This window comes from Solanum stenotomum, chromosome 9 (assembly GCF_019186545.1).
Source record: "Solanum stenotomum isolate F172 chromosome 9, ASM1918654v1, whole genome shotgun sequence".
NCBI lineage: Eukaryota > Viridiplantae > Streptophyta > Magnoliopsida > Solanales > Solanaceae > Solanum > Solanum stenotomum.
The window spans coordinates 2,415,602-2,429,455 of NC_064290.1; the positions used below are offsets into that span (position 1 = coordinate 2,415,602).

Sequence of the window (13,854 nt, forward strand, 5' to 3'; positions counted from 1 at the left end):
TTTTTGAGATAGATTTAAAAAGAAAATAAGATAAATAAATTGAAATGAAAATAGTAAATTTCATTTCAAAAAATTCAAAGCTTATATATTTGAATTTACGATTAAAGTTTAAAAATCGAATATTGAAATTTTAAGTGTATCATATAAATTGAGACGAAAAGAATAAAATACTAAGTAGAAATAATTAAAAGCTTGTTTCCTTTCCTCCATAAACAGCTTTTTTTTCTCCCCCTTCTCTACCTCCTCTCTATAAATATGTAGTAAAGCCCAACACCAATTTGCTACCAACTTCATAAAAATCCATTTTCTTTCTTCTCATCACTCATAAAATTAAAACTTCAATGGGTGAAGAAGGTAGTCTTTTGATAATTGTTATCACCCTAGTTATTAGTTTTGTAATTGGCATAACTTTAAACCATTTTTGGCCTTTGTTCTTCAATAATTATGGTACTACTCTTCATGTTATTCCCAAGGGCACTTTTGGATGGCCTTTACTTGGTGAAACCCTTTCCTTTTTGAAGCCTCATCCTTCTAATTCTATTGGTACTTTCCTTCAACAACATTGTTCTAGGTAAGTAACATGCTTCTTCATTATTATGTCTTTTTTTAAAAAAAAAATTAAAGTACTACCCCTCCTTAAGGATTATAATTTTTTAGTCTCTCATATGGTGTTCAGTATCTGTATATAATTTAAATTCACATCATGTAAGATACTTCACAAGATATTTGAGATTTGAATATTGAGATTTCTGATTAAGGGTGAACTGACAGTAATTATTATTGCATGCACATTTTTTTTTCAGGTATGGGAAAGTGTTCAAGTCACATTTATTTTTCTCCCCAACAGTGGTATCATGTGACCAGGACCTTAATTACTTCATATTACAAAATGAAGATAAGTTATTTCAGTGTAGTTATCCAAAGCCAATTCATGGTATACTTGGCAAAGTTTCATTGCTTGTGGCTGTTGGTGACACACATAAAAGGCTTAGGAATGTTTCATTATCACTAATCAGCACAATTAAGTCTAAACCTGAGTTTATTAATGATGTGGAAACATTAGCACTTCAGATTCTTCAATCATGGAAAGATAAAGATCAAGTCAGATACTGGGAAGAGGCAAGAAAGGTATTAATTAATTCCATCTAAAAATGTCTTTTTAGTCTTGAAAAATAATGTTAATTATATACTATACGTATAATTTAGTCTATTGTTAGGTGTTTGTCTTGAGAGGAATTAAAATTTTGAGTTAATGAATTTTGAATTCTTACAAAAAAATTATTGAGTTTCATATAGATTTTTTTGTTAGATATTACTCTACAAAAATTTAGATTTTAAACCACAGCTACATGTTTGCAAAATTTGTTAGCAGAATTCGTAGCTCTGCATCTAATGTTACTTATATTATTTTAGGATATTGATAAGAGTTGATACAGTTATGTATATGAGAAATTAATTTAAATATCCATTCATCTAAAAAAAAAAAATATCAGCAAATGTATAAATATACATAAAATTAGTGTATATCATCTAGGGCCTATAAATACTTTTGACTGAGTGACCAAATGTGTAATTTTTTCTATTTTTTTGTATTGTCAGTGTATAAAATTTAAATTGTGATACTCTAGTAATAAAATTGTGTTTTTTGTGTGTGGTTTGATTATTGCAGTTTTCATTCAATGTGATAGTGAAGCAAGTTCTTGGATTAACTCCAGATAATCCACAAAGTGCATTAATTCTTCAAGATTTTCTTGCTTTTATGAGAGGATTAATTTCTTTACCACTATACATACCTGGAACTCCATATGCAAGAGCAGTGCAGGTTCATTTAATTATTAATTACACTACTTAATTATATAATAATTATTTAAAGCATATATATATAATTGTTTGTTTTTAGATATGCTTTTGTTGCAAAAAGATTAATAAAGTTAGGCATGTGAAATTCAACTTTATTTTTTCTTTTTCTTTACAGGCTAGAAGTAGAATATCTTCAACTATCAAAGCAATTATAGAGGAAAGAAGAAGAAAACATGTTGTTGATGGTGATAGTAAAAAGAATGATTTTCTAGAAATACTTCTTTGTGTTGATACCTTATCTGAAGAGGAAAAAGTTAGCTTTGTTCTTGATTCTTTACTTGGTGGTTATGAGACCACTTCTCTCCTAATGGCTATGGTTGTGTTTTTTATTGGTCAATCACAAACTGCTCTCGATCAACTTAAGGTAATATTTGTATTCGTTATGATCTTGATAAATTGAATTTGTTTTGAAATATTTGATATTTTAGAAAAACAAATATTAAGTGTTGTGTACAGCGATGGAGTCAGAAATTTAGCGAAGAATATGCAAAATCACACTTGGCATGATTGTATACCTAAATTCCCTATAGTTTATGCATGTTCTCTTGAAATCAAAGACTATAAAAGAGTTACATAGAGTAGTATTATATTGTTTTTAATAAGAAAATAGTTATAATCATTATATTTTTGACGTGTTTTTTTTTTTTAAGTTTCTAAACTTTATTTTATTACTAACAAATGATGTAGGAAGAGCATGATAACATACGGAGCACGAAGGAAAAGGAGTTATTGAATTGGGAAGATTACCAAAAGATGGACTTCACTCAAAAGGTTGTGAGAATGCGCTGACTACAATCATTACGGAATATTATATTTCGTTCGTCTCAAATTATCTTCGTAATTCTTTTTCGCGTATTCTTTAAAAAAATATTATATTTAGGATAATAAGTATTTTGAGATAAATAATTTTAAAAAGAGCGTCAAGTATTTTGAGAATAAGGTAATATTTTTATTATTCTCTTTATCTCAAATTATCTATTGTCGTTTATAAAAATAATTATCTATCGACACCTCAATTATTGAATGGTGACCTATAAATAGAGGAGCAAATGTGATTTCTTGCCCTCTTATAATTTTAATAGAAAAAAAAGCCCCTTTTCAAATATCTTATATGTAAAAATAAAGATAAGAAACAATAATTATAATTTGAGCCAAGATGAATAATAAGTATATTAGTTTTTATTTCTTTAATTTGATTTATATTGTTTTTATTAAATACAGGTAATAAATGAAGCTTTAAGATATGGGAATGTTGTCAAATTTGTGCACCGAAAGGCACTTAAAGATGTCAAATTTAAAGGTTTGTATGTGTGTTTGACCTGTAATGCTCCAAAATATTACTATATTTTTTTAAAATAATGTTCATATGTAATAATGCATGCATGAACTTTTTGCATTTTTTACGATTAATTAATTAATTTTATTTTTCTATGTTTATAATAATGTTTTAAATATTGTGAATTGTAGATTATGTGATTCCAGCGGGTTGGAAGGTCCTACCAGTATTCAGTGCTGTTCATTTGGACCCATCAGTTCATCCTAATGCACTCCACTTTAATCCTTGGAGATGGGAGGTAATTATATCTCTTTGAGTTTAAGTTATATACGTCGTCTCTATAAAAAAAATTATTTGAAGTAATAAGTTACGTTTCTTTGTTAAACAACATCATCCATCTTTTTTTTTGGTTTTATTACAAAACAATAATAACAAGTGATCTTAGTAATAAAAAAAAAACAGCTTGACACAAAAAAAGAAGAAGTTAACAACATCTTTTAACCTTTAGTTTTAGGAGTCAGAGATTATTTTCGATATAATCTATCTTTTTTATTTAAGATAACAAATTTTATATTTTAAGAAGGCTTAGTTGTAGATATCATTTGAGTGATTTAATAGAATAAATAATTATTTATATTAACGATGTATATATATATATTTTATTATTTTATTATTTGTTAATTGTTTTTTTAATTATAATTAAATGTTTAGAGTGATGAGCAAATAAGCAAGAAGTTGACTCCTTTTGGGGGAGGATCAAGGTGTTGTCCTGGATTTGAACTTGCAAAGGTTGAAGTAGCCTTCTTCCTTCACCACCTTGTACAAAAATACAGGTAATTAAATCTTTTCTCTAGTGTTAACTGATACAGTTATGTATGTGAGATTATTTTAACAAGAATTTCTTATATATAATTAATAGATGTCATTCTATATATATAATTAGAGGCAGCAAATGGATGAGTTGGATTGAATTTGGACTGTTAAAATGAGTTGAGTTAGACTGGTTGTTGTCTCGCCCAAAAATTATAAGTTGGTCTGAAATGGGCTAAAATGCGGGTCAAATTTCAACATGCACAATTCTTACTATTAAGTTTAATTGCTTTATTTATTTTTTTAAGAAAAATAATATTTAGTATCTAATTAAATTATATTAGATATAACAAATCAAATTAAAAAAATTTGTGTTTTTGTAAATATTTTGTCAAATTTTTATTGATCAATTTTGGTTAGATATCAACCCAAACTTTGATGGATTGAGCTAATAAATAGACATGTCAATATTCAACCTGAACTTAAGGCAAGTTATGATTTCATGAGCTAGTTTTGTCACCTTTATATATATAAGAGCAACTTTTACAAATAACAGATATAAAAATCATATTTGTATTTATAATTATAGTTTGCATAATTGCGTTTCATAGCAAATTTTATGTTTGCTATGGAGCTTTTGATTTGTATAATTCGCTACAAACATCCAATTTTATACAAATTGTTCAGTTTTGTATAAATTCATTTATACATTGTAATTTATATAATAAGATTTGTATTTGTATAATTATAAGTGTATATGACAAAAATATATGTATTTGTATTCGTATATACACTNTCTAATTAAATTATATTAGATATAACAAATCAAATTAAAAAAATTTGTGTTTTTGTAAATATTTTGTCAAATTTTTATTGATCAATTTTGGTTAGATATCAACCCAAACTTTGATGGACTGAGCTAATAAATAGACATGTCAATATTCAACCTCAACTTAAGGCAAGTTATGATTTCATGAGCTAGTTTTGTCACCTTTATATATATAAGAGCAACTTTTACAAATAACAAATATAAAAATTATATTTGTATGTTATAACTTTAGTTTGCATAATTGCGCTTCATAGCAAATTTTATGTTTGCTATGGAACTTTTGATTTGTATAATTCTCTACAAACATCTAATTTTATACAAATTGTTCAGTTTTGTATAAATTCATTTATACATTGTAATTTGTATAATAAGATCTGTATTTGTATAATTATAAATGTATATGACAAAAATATATGTATTTGTATTTGTATATACACTTTTCTCTCGCTTTATACAAACACAAACTCATTTTATACCGAAATGTATAAAATGGCTAATTGTATATAGAAAATAGCTAATTGTATACCGAATCAGATGGCAAAAAAAAGGGATTTTGTTGTGAATTACAATTAAAATAAACTATGGCTATAGGATTTAATTTAAATTAATAATTTGCTATTTCATACAATTTTCTCTCTATATAATCACCTCGTACCCCGTATAAAAATCCTAAAGTTTCAACCGTGGAATTAGAAATTCTATGACTAACTATTTTTCAATTATAGATTATAAAATAGCTATTTGTGATTTTGTTTCTCAATCTGACATATACATTATGGTTTTATTTATATCTTTTTATTGTGCTAATATTATGGATACATGTTTTATATGTAGATGGGAGGTAGAAGAAGGAGAACAACCCATTGCTTATCCATATGTGGAGTTCAAAAATGGTTTAACAATCAGACTTCATCAAAATTCTACTTAGGCCTATGTATTAGCAACAAATTATGAAGAAAATTCCAACGCTATGTCATTAATTAGTATACTTAATTATGAACATCTCTTCCTTCACATATCTGTTTTCCCTAGTACAGAAAGAAAACATGATTTCCTTTTTTTTTTCTTTTCTTTTTCTGTATTTATACATAATTTCAAGGAGAAATGCTAGTAATTTATCTGCCGTCTAATTCTTCATTTCCTCTAGTTTATGTTATTTTGAATATTGAAGATAAATAATAATGTCCAAGTATTAATCGAGTTAGATCCATGACTCATATCGTTGGTTTTTTCATCAACGTCAAGTTAATATTACGATAATAACTGAATGGACAGTTAATTATTTGTAATAGATTTAGTGAAATTCTTTATATTATAGTATATAGTTATTAGGTTCACGTGACTAGTAATCAACCCTCTAAGATATATCTCTTTAGTGTTAGTTGAAGCAAACAATGTGAAGTTTAAAGTTAACATATAGGGTGTGTTTAGTATGAAAGCTAAATATTTTTTAAAATTACGTATAATCTGGATAAATACTAAATACGGTACTCAACTCTATACCCCAACTCGAATACCGACTTTCAACCTCATCCCTGATTTTAGATCTGACCTGGACATGAGATTCGAGACTTGGGATTCAACCTTGACCCAAGACCTGACTCCCAATTCCGACCCCTACTCGGTTATTGACAATCGAACCTGACTTGGGACTTGACTCAGACCAGAGACACCAACTCCTAACACCCGACTCCCGATTCCAACTCCGACTCTGACTCTTGACTCCCGACCCTCGACCCTGACACCGACTCGGAACCCAACCCTTATTACCCAAGGTCGGGGTCAGGAGTCATGCGTGCATCGCATTTATAAGTTGAGAAAACCGTAACAATGCTGACAATAAACAGCTATGAATTCATCACGTGTTGTTTCTCAAACGACATTTTCACAATTAATAATTGGTCATCTTCAAAACAGATTTGAATTATAAACTAAAAATCAAAACATAATTGAATTGTAACTAAAAATTTTCATTAATAAATAAGAACTACAGAATTCCTTTTTCTCTCTTTTTTGTGGAACAAGAGAAAAAATAAATCAGTCAATTAACTTACCAGTAACTAACTACTTCAAAACAATCTAAATTTTTTACCTAGGTACATTTTACTACAATTGGACTTCTAACGTAATGCTTATTATCAGACCAAATTAATTGTCCAAATACATAATCTTTTGGTGCCTTAGATCCTTTAACCTTCAATGTTAGCTTAAACGATTTCTCCTCATTAATATTCTTAAATTCCAGATTATTTGGCTCAACAACAGCAGAAATTCCAATGGGGTTGCGAATTCGCGCTTTATACGTACCTGGAGATCCAACATTCTTCAAAGTTCTAGTAATTGTGACAGAGCTATTGAGATTAGGCACTGTGATTGATGGTAAATTCATGTTGGTGAAATTAATCGGATCGGGGCATTTGAAAGGGCCTTGTGTGAATGTCTTGATTTGAGTTTCGTTGTAGCCTTGTGCACATAGAAAACTCAAATAATCATAGATTGTCAAGTCGTAGACCAAGCCAGGGTCCATTGCGCGGTTTGGCCTAACGTGCCCTGCTCCATAAGCAAATGGACTTGTTTTGATGTAACTAGCATTCAACATTGGCTCTACAGAATTGTCTCGTGTTCTTGCTGAATAACGAGAAAAACAACATGGTATTAGAACCAGAACCATGCTAATAGAAACACATTTGTAATTGAAAAAGGCTATTTGCTCTCACCAGTTGTCATTATTGCGGATTTGATAGCAGAAGGACTCCAAGTTGGATGAAGAGTTTTTAAAAGACCAACAATACCAGACACATGAGGGCATGACATAGAAGTGCCTGAAACAGAGTTAAATTTAACGCGACGTTTATCAAAAGCTTGTTCTGTAGGACCTTGAGCGCCAGTAAAGGCAGCGATTATGCTCACTCCTGGAGCAGTGATATCAGGCTGCAAACATAATACCAAATAAAAGACTCAATAAATGATATTCATTCGAACAATATCAAGATGAACAATGTTTAGTTTATCGTAAAACCTTAAGAATCTGTGGTGTAACAGTGTTAGGCCCTATCGATGAAAATGCTGCCATGACCGGAGCAGGCTTTGTCCCCAATTGAGTTGTTGGATGTGTTATGGAAGCCGTAGGTGCCCTGCTTATAACATTTTAACAAGAAAATGAAACGACTTAGTTAGGTACAGTCTTTATACTGTCATGTATATAAGTTAAATCCATCTATAAATTGTTATATACCTTGTTGAATTTACATAGGCGATTACATCAAGTCCATCAGTGTAACTAATTTGCGTAGCAGGTAAGACGTGAGGATCAGCAATAATTTCGTTGCCCGATGCATAATCGTTGGCTAGAACCATTGCAACTGCACCAGCCAAAGCAGCTTGTTGCCCCTTGTCAACTCTTGCATTTTCTCCTCTTAAGCAAACTAAAATAGTTCCCTTTACCTTCTTAGGATCCAATGCACCAGCTTTGCATAGTTGCCTGCATAAAAAAGATAGAAATAAGTAAATGCTAACTAAACAAAATCTCGAAAATCTGTTTGTGTTGAGAACTAGGTGAGTAAGATTGTTATTCTTACGCGTCGTAGGTTGTAGCATGAGTAGCTTTTGCTGAAGCAGCAGTAATGATTGGGAATAACTTGCCTTTAGGCAATGCTTCAACTGATAAACTTTCTCCCTATCAAAATATCGTTTAATTAAAATCACTACAACGATATAAATCTTCTGAAGCAGAGCGAAAAATAGTACTAGCAAGGAGGTTCAACTCAACAATGAAGAATGTCACATTATACTATTCAAGGAAAAGAGTATTACTACCTTGTAACGCTTGTTGTTTCCGAGTGTTACATAGCTAGGGAACTGACGATCCATAGTGCTTGCCCCGACAGTAATGACCCAAGGTGCAACATTTGATACTGTACTAACAGCAGGACCAGAGTTACCAGCAGAGGTAACTACAACAATGCCATGCTTAACAGCATGAAATGAACCGATAGCAATGCTGTCATTGGCATAGGCTACTGCTTCTCCTCCTAGTGATACAGAAAGCACGTCTACGCCATCATGAATTGCCATATCAAATGCAGCCAAGATGTCTGCATCGAAACACTCATTGCCTGAAATTGGAGTCCAGCAAACTTTGTAAGCTGCTACTCTTGCTTTTGGTGATCCACCCTTTGCTGTCCCGTTTCCATATCCGAAAACATTTGATCCTTCAACAAAGTTTCCACCGGCTGTGGACAACGTGTGGGAACCATGGCCATCAGTGTCTCGCGGTGTATTGAAGGTTGAATTAAGCGATCCTGCTAGAGTAGCGTACCCTTTGTTGAAATACCTTGCTCCAATTAGCTTCCTTTAATGAAAATGTACATAACTTCAATATCAAAATCTTCATTCCAATACTAAAATGTTGAATTCATATCCTAAATAGATGCTTTGAAGTATGATTACTTTACTACTAGTTTAGCCAATTTTAAGATATTTATCACGGATTTGGTGACTTAGTTAACAGATCAACAATCACTTTAGAATTTACCTATCTTGTCCAAAAATTACAAGTTATTAAAGCAAATACAGAAAAGTGTATGCGTTCGGAAGATGAAAGTTGCGAGATGAGGATGGTGTGGTATATTTGTAGGCATACTAGGAGAGATAGAATTAGAAATGAAGGTAGGAGTGACCTTGGTAGCGGGCAAGATGCAAGGCTGAGATGATTCGCACATGTGACGAGGATATGCATGAATGTCCAAATGCGAAGGTTTGAGTGGTTGGCTATGGATTGATTCAGGAAAGGTAGAGGTATATCGAAAAAACACTAGATAGAGGTGGTTAAACAGGACATGATACAATTATTACTTACAGAGTACATGACCTTAGATAGGAGGTTGTGGATGACACAAATTAGAATAGAAGATTAGTAGGTAACTGAGCGTTATCTACTTATTCTTCCTTACTAGTAGTTATAGTATATTCTCCGTAATTTCTTGTCCTTTGATTTCTATTACTACCTACTATGTCTTGTACTTGGATTAACGTATTTTCAAAAAGTTTCATCATGTTTTCCTTAGTATCTATTTTGATATGCTTCTTCTTTTAGCCAAGGGTTTATCAAAAACAGTCTTTTCTCTATCTTACAAGTTATGAATAAGATTTGTGTACACTCTATTTGGATATGTTGTAAAGAAAATTGTATGGTTTAAAGTTGAAAGAGGTAGAATGTCAGTGTGCTGAATGTTCTAAAGTGCAAAATATTCTGTTTGTTGAGCTGTGGAGATAAGGTGCAAAAATAAGTGGACAGAATAGGGATATACAAGTACCTATTACAATGAAATGTAGGATCAAAATCACTTTGACAAATTCCTCTCCACTTTGATGGAATTGGTCCATATCCTTCATCACTAAAGCTTTCTGCTTCAGGCCAGGAACCTGGTCCACAATGTCATAAGGTTACAAAATAAAAATGAATCATCATCAACTCTTTTTACACTCCAAAATTCATATACAAAAAGGGGAAAAGTTGTCTTGGAATTGTGAATATCAAAAGGTTGACCAATTAAGACAAATAAGAAAGGGTGAAAATATCCATCTTTTGAGGCAAGTACATCAGAACCTTATTCTTTCCTTTCAATTACATCACTACCTCAGTCAAATTTTCACTAAAAAAAAATCGATATTCGAAAAAATCAAAGAAATAAATTTTATTAGACGAGTGTGGCTCTGCCGTTGTCCACTATAATGTAGGGTTTTGTCTATGATAGGACAACACAAGCTATATGAATAATTGAACCACATAACTTTTATGTAACATTATTTATCAAATAAGAACAATTAGAATACTAATTACAATTCTAAATATAATATTACACTTTAATTGACCCCACCAACCCAAAAAGACACCATAATCCTACTAAATTAATTGTGAATAAAATAATCTACTTCTCCAATGTTTACTCTTTCAACTGCTGAACGGTGCAGAAATTGTTGATAAAAGAACCTTCTATGATCTATCTAATAGATAAATATATTTTGGTATATGTGAAAAATGGGTTGGCCAAGGCTGGGAAGATTAATGAGATCTTGAAATATTAATATTTAATTCAACTACTATATAGTTTATTGTTATCAAGATCAAATCACACAAACTTCTAACAAAGTCTTTATCATAATTATGGGATCACAAAACAACACATCTTTACATCAAACAAAGTCAAATGAACTAAGGCTCTACTTATTGCAAGCTCAATTTTCTTCACATGCCTATTTGTTGACTAAAACGGAAAATTAATAGTCTGTTTGACCAAGTTTTTCATAAATAGTTTTGGAACTTTGTCTGAACACAAATTACGATGGTAATAATGACAAAAATGATTCACAAATAGATTAACCAAACGCAAAATATTAAAAAAGTACCAGTATCAAGATTGCCAATGATACTATCTTCTCCAAATCTTGCCTTTTTCCATAATGAACTTGAAGGAATAACTCCATCATTATGCTCTAACCCCAAAAAGTTCCATGATCTTGTTGTGTGTAATTTTCTTCCCCTGTTTTCAAATACTGATACTACCTGTGGATGCTCTGCAAGAAAAATAAAAAAATAGTCCATATTGACAATGTTATAATTTTCTTCCTCTTAATCAGATGTCTCGAGTTATGTTCATAAAAATGTAGTAAGTCTTATATGGCTTAAATCTGAATTAGTCAGCTCAATGAACTTTCTTGACTAGTAGACACTAGGTATAGAGTGTTCGAATTCGAGCCTTAGCCTTAGTAGTGGGCCCTACTTGGCACGAATCCGAAACATACAACATTACACAAAAGACCAAAATAGCCCCCAAATCACTTACTTGAAATTTCTATCGCTTCTTCATCTTCAAGCATAGCAGAAAAGCCATTTATGTGTCTAGTATAAGAGTAGAAAATTGCTTCCTTTGCTTTCTCATTGCTGTTATGAGATTATTAAACATGTAAGATTTTGGAATTCACATAGTATAAAGCAAAATATGACTTAATTAAAAGTAATTACCTTCCTCCTAAGTATGATCCAAGAAACTCATGATGTGAATCTCTTACTTTATCATAATCAATAGATGAAACTTCTTTTCCATGTATATGTGCTCCCATGTACACCACATATGACTACACACAAATCACATTCACAAATTAACAACAACAACAACATAATCGTATAAACGGTACGCAAACCTTATTCCTAACTCAGAGGTAACAATGAAAAAATTAGAACTTAAAATTAATTTACCTTTTTTATGGCAAATGTGGGACTAAGCAAAAACATAAAAAGAATAGAAAGTAGACATAAGGAAGCAAAGTTTTCTCCCATTGTAATCTTCATGTTCTTTAGTCCTTTCACTCTCAATAACACTCTTTCTATTTAAAAAGAACTCTTTGAGAGTTTGAGTTGTAGTTGACCTTTCAATGAATTATTTTATACAAAAAATAAAATAAAATGAATCTTTCTCTTTTTTTAATTTATTTTTTATTAGTGGGAAATGTATCCATTTATTGCATGGCTTAAATTCAAATATTTTCACGGCTTATGTCTAGATACTTACAAATTACAATAATGTATAAGCAATCTTTTAATGTATTTTAATTATGTTTTTCCCAAATTTAATCATTCTATGAATCTATTTTAACATTAATGTTAATCTTTTCAAGTTTCTTTTCAAATTTGTTAAAAGTCAATTATACTAGTGTTTGAAATTCTTTGAATAAAGCCATTTTTTTTATTGGTAAATATGAAATGAAATGGAATATTATGGGACCAATGAGAAAGAAGTGATTAATTACTTATTGTATAAAAACAATTGAGGCTGCTTGACGGTTTTTTTTTCTTTCTAATGGATGTACCCAAAGAGATACTAGTAGTGACAAAAAAATTCAATTTTTTTAGTTGTTTTTTTTTATATATAAAAAATAGCTTTTCAAATGAACAATGATTTTTTTTACTTTTTCCTTCTAGATTGTAACTAATTGGCCATTTTTTCTTGATTCGGATAATGACAAATAAAAGAGAATTGGGGATACCATTTTTGACTCTATTATCTCCAATGAGACATCTAAAGACTAGTAATTACCTTTTTACGCGTAAAAGAATCCCCCTCCATATTTACTTGTTATTATTTGACTTGACACATCAAAAATAATTATTAATACAAGTATTTTATCAAATTATCTCTATTAAATAATGTTTAGTAGTAAGCCTTGAAAAGTAATTTGGAAAATAAGTATTTAATGTTGAAGGTAAAACATGGAAAGAAAAGTAATTGTCATTTCTTGATACGTAACTGATTAGTCAAAAAAATGAAAAATCTATTTTAAAAATAAGTGACAAGTAAAAGTGAACGAACAGAATATATAACATTATAAAGTAGGATGGATGAAATGAAATTTAAAACTTGTTTAGATTGACTTATCAGCCAAAAGTTAATTAAAATTAAGGGTGTGTTTGGTATGAAGGAAAATGTTTTCCATGGAAAATGTTTTCTTGGAAAACAAGTTGATTTTTGACTTATTTTCTCATGTTTGGTTGGTGAGTAGAAAATATTTTTCGAAAAAGATTTTTAGTGTTTGATTTATGAATGAAAAATGTTTTTGAAAAATTTCTTTTATTTTTACTAGAGTAGAAAATAATTGTTGAAATTGAAAATATTTTTTAAAAGCAAACTTAAATTTTTTTAGGGCGGTGGGGGGCCGGTAGGGGGTGGGTGGGTGTGGGGGGCTGGTAGGGCGTGGGTGGGGGGTCGAGGGTAGGGGTGAAAAATTGAAATTTTAAAGTTAAAAATATTTTTTAAAAACAAACTTAAATTATTATTTTTGGGGGGCTGGTAGGGGTTGGGTGGGTGGGGGGTCGAGGGTAGAGGTGAAAAAATGAAATTTTGAAGTCGAAAATATTTTTTAGAAATAAACTTAAAATTTTTTTGGGGGGTGGGTGGGTCAGTGGGGGGTCGAGGGTAGGGGTGGAAAAAATGAAATTTTGAAGTCGAAAATAATTTTTAAAAACAAACTTAAAATTTTTTTTTGGGCTGGGGGGCTGGTAGGGCGGGGTCGAGGGTAGGGG

The 13,854-nt window shown here is 30.6% G+C and overlaps 2 protein-coding genes across 2 annotated transcripts; one reads left to right on the plus strand and one right to left on the minus strand.

The window, feature by feature from the left end:
• The first annotated feature begins 223 nt into the window (after positions 1–223).
• Positions 224–5,905, plus strand: LOC125877193 (cytochrome P450 724B1-like). The gene is made up of 9 exons (XM_049558530.1): positions 224–571; positions 804–1,128; positions 1,670–1,822; positions 1,976–2,224; positions 2,548–2,631; positions 3,082–3,160; positions 3,328–3,434; positions 3,848–3,969; positions 5,610–5,905. The coding sequence occupies exons 1-9, from the start codon at positions 342–344 to the stop codon at positions 5,701–5,703; spliced, it is 1,443 nt and encodes a 480-aa protein (XP_049414487.1). The 5' UTR covers positions 224–341; the 3' UTR covers positions 5,704–5,905.
• An 819-nt stretch (positions 5,906–6,724) lies between these two features.
• On the minus strand, positions 6,725–12,229 carry LOC125876839 (subtilisin-like protease SBT5.3). Its single transcript, XM_049558095.1, has 11 exons — positions 12,034–12,229; positions 11,800–11,912; positions 11,621–11,718; positions 11,184–11,351; positions 10,091–10,199; positions 8,592–9,126; positions 8,354–8,451; positions 8,011–8,256; positions 7,795–7,909; positions 7,493–7,706; positions 6,725–7,403 (listed from the first exon to the last, which is right to left on the minus strand). Exons 1-11 carry the CDS (start codon positions 12,124–12,126, stop codon positions 6,868–6,870), a joined length of 2,325 nt encoding a protein of 774 aa, XP_049414052.1. The 5' UTR covers positions 12,127–12,229; the 3' UTR covers positions 6,725–6,867.
• Positions 12,230–13,854: the final 1,625 nt, after the last annotated feature.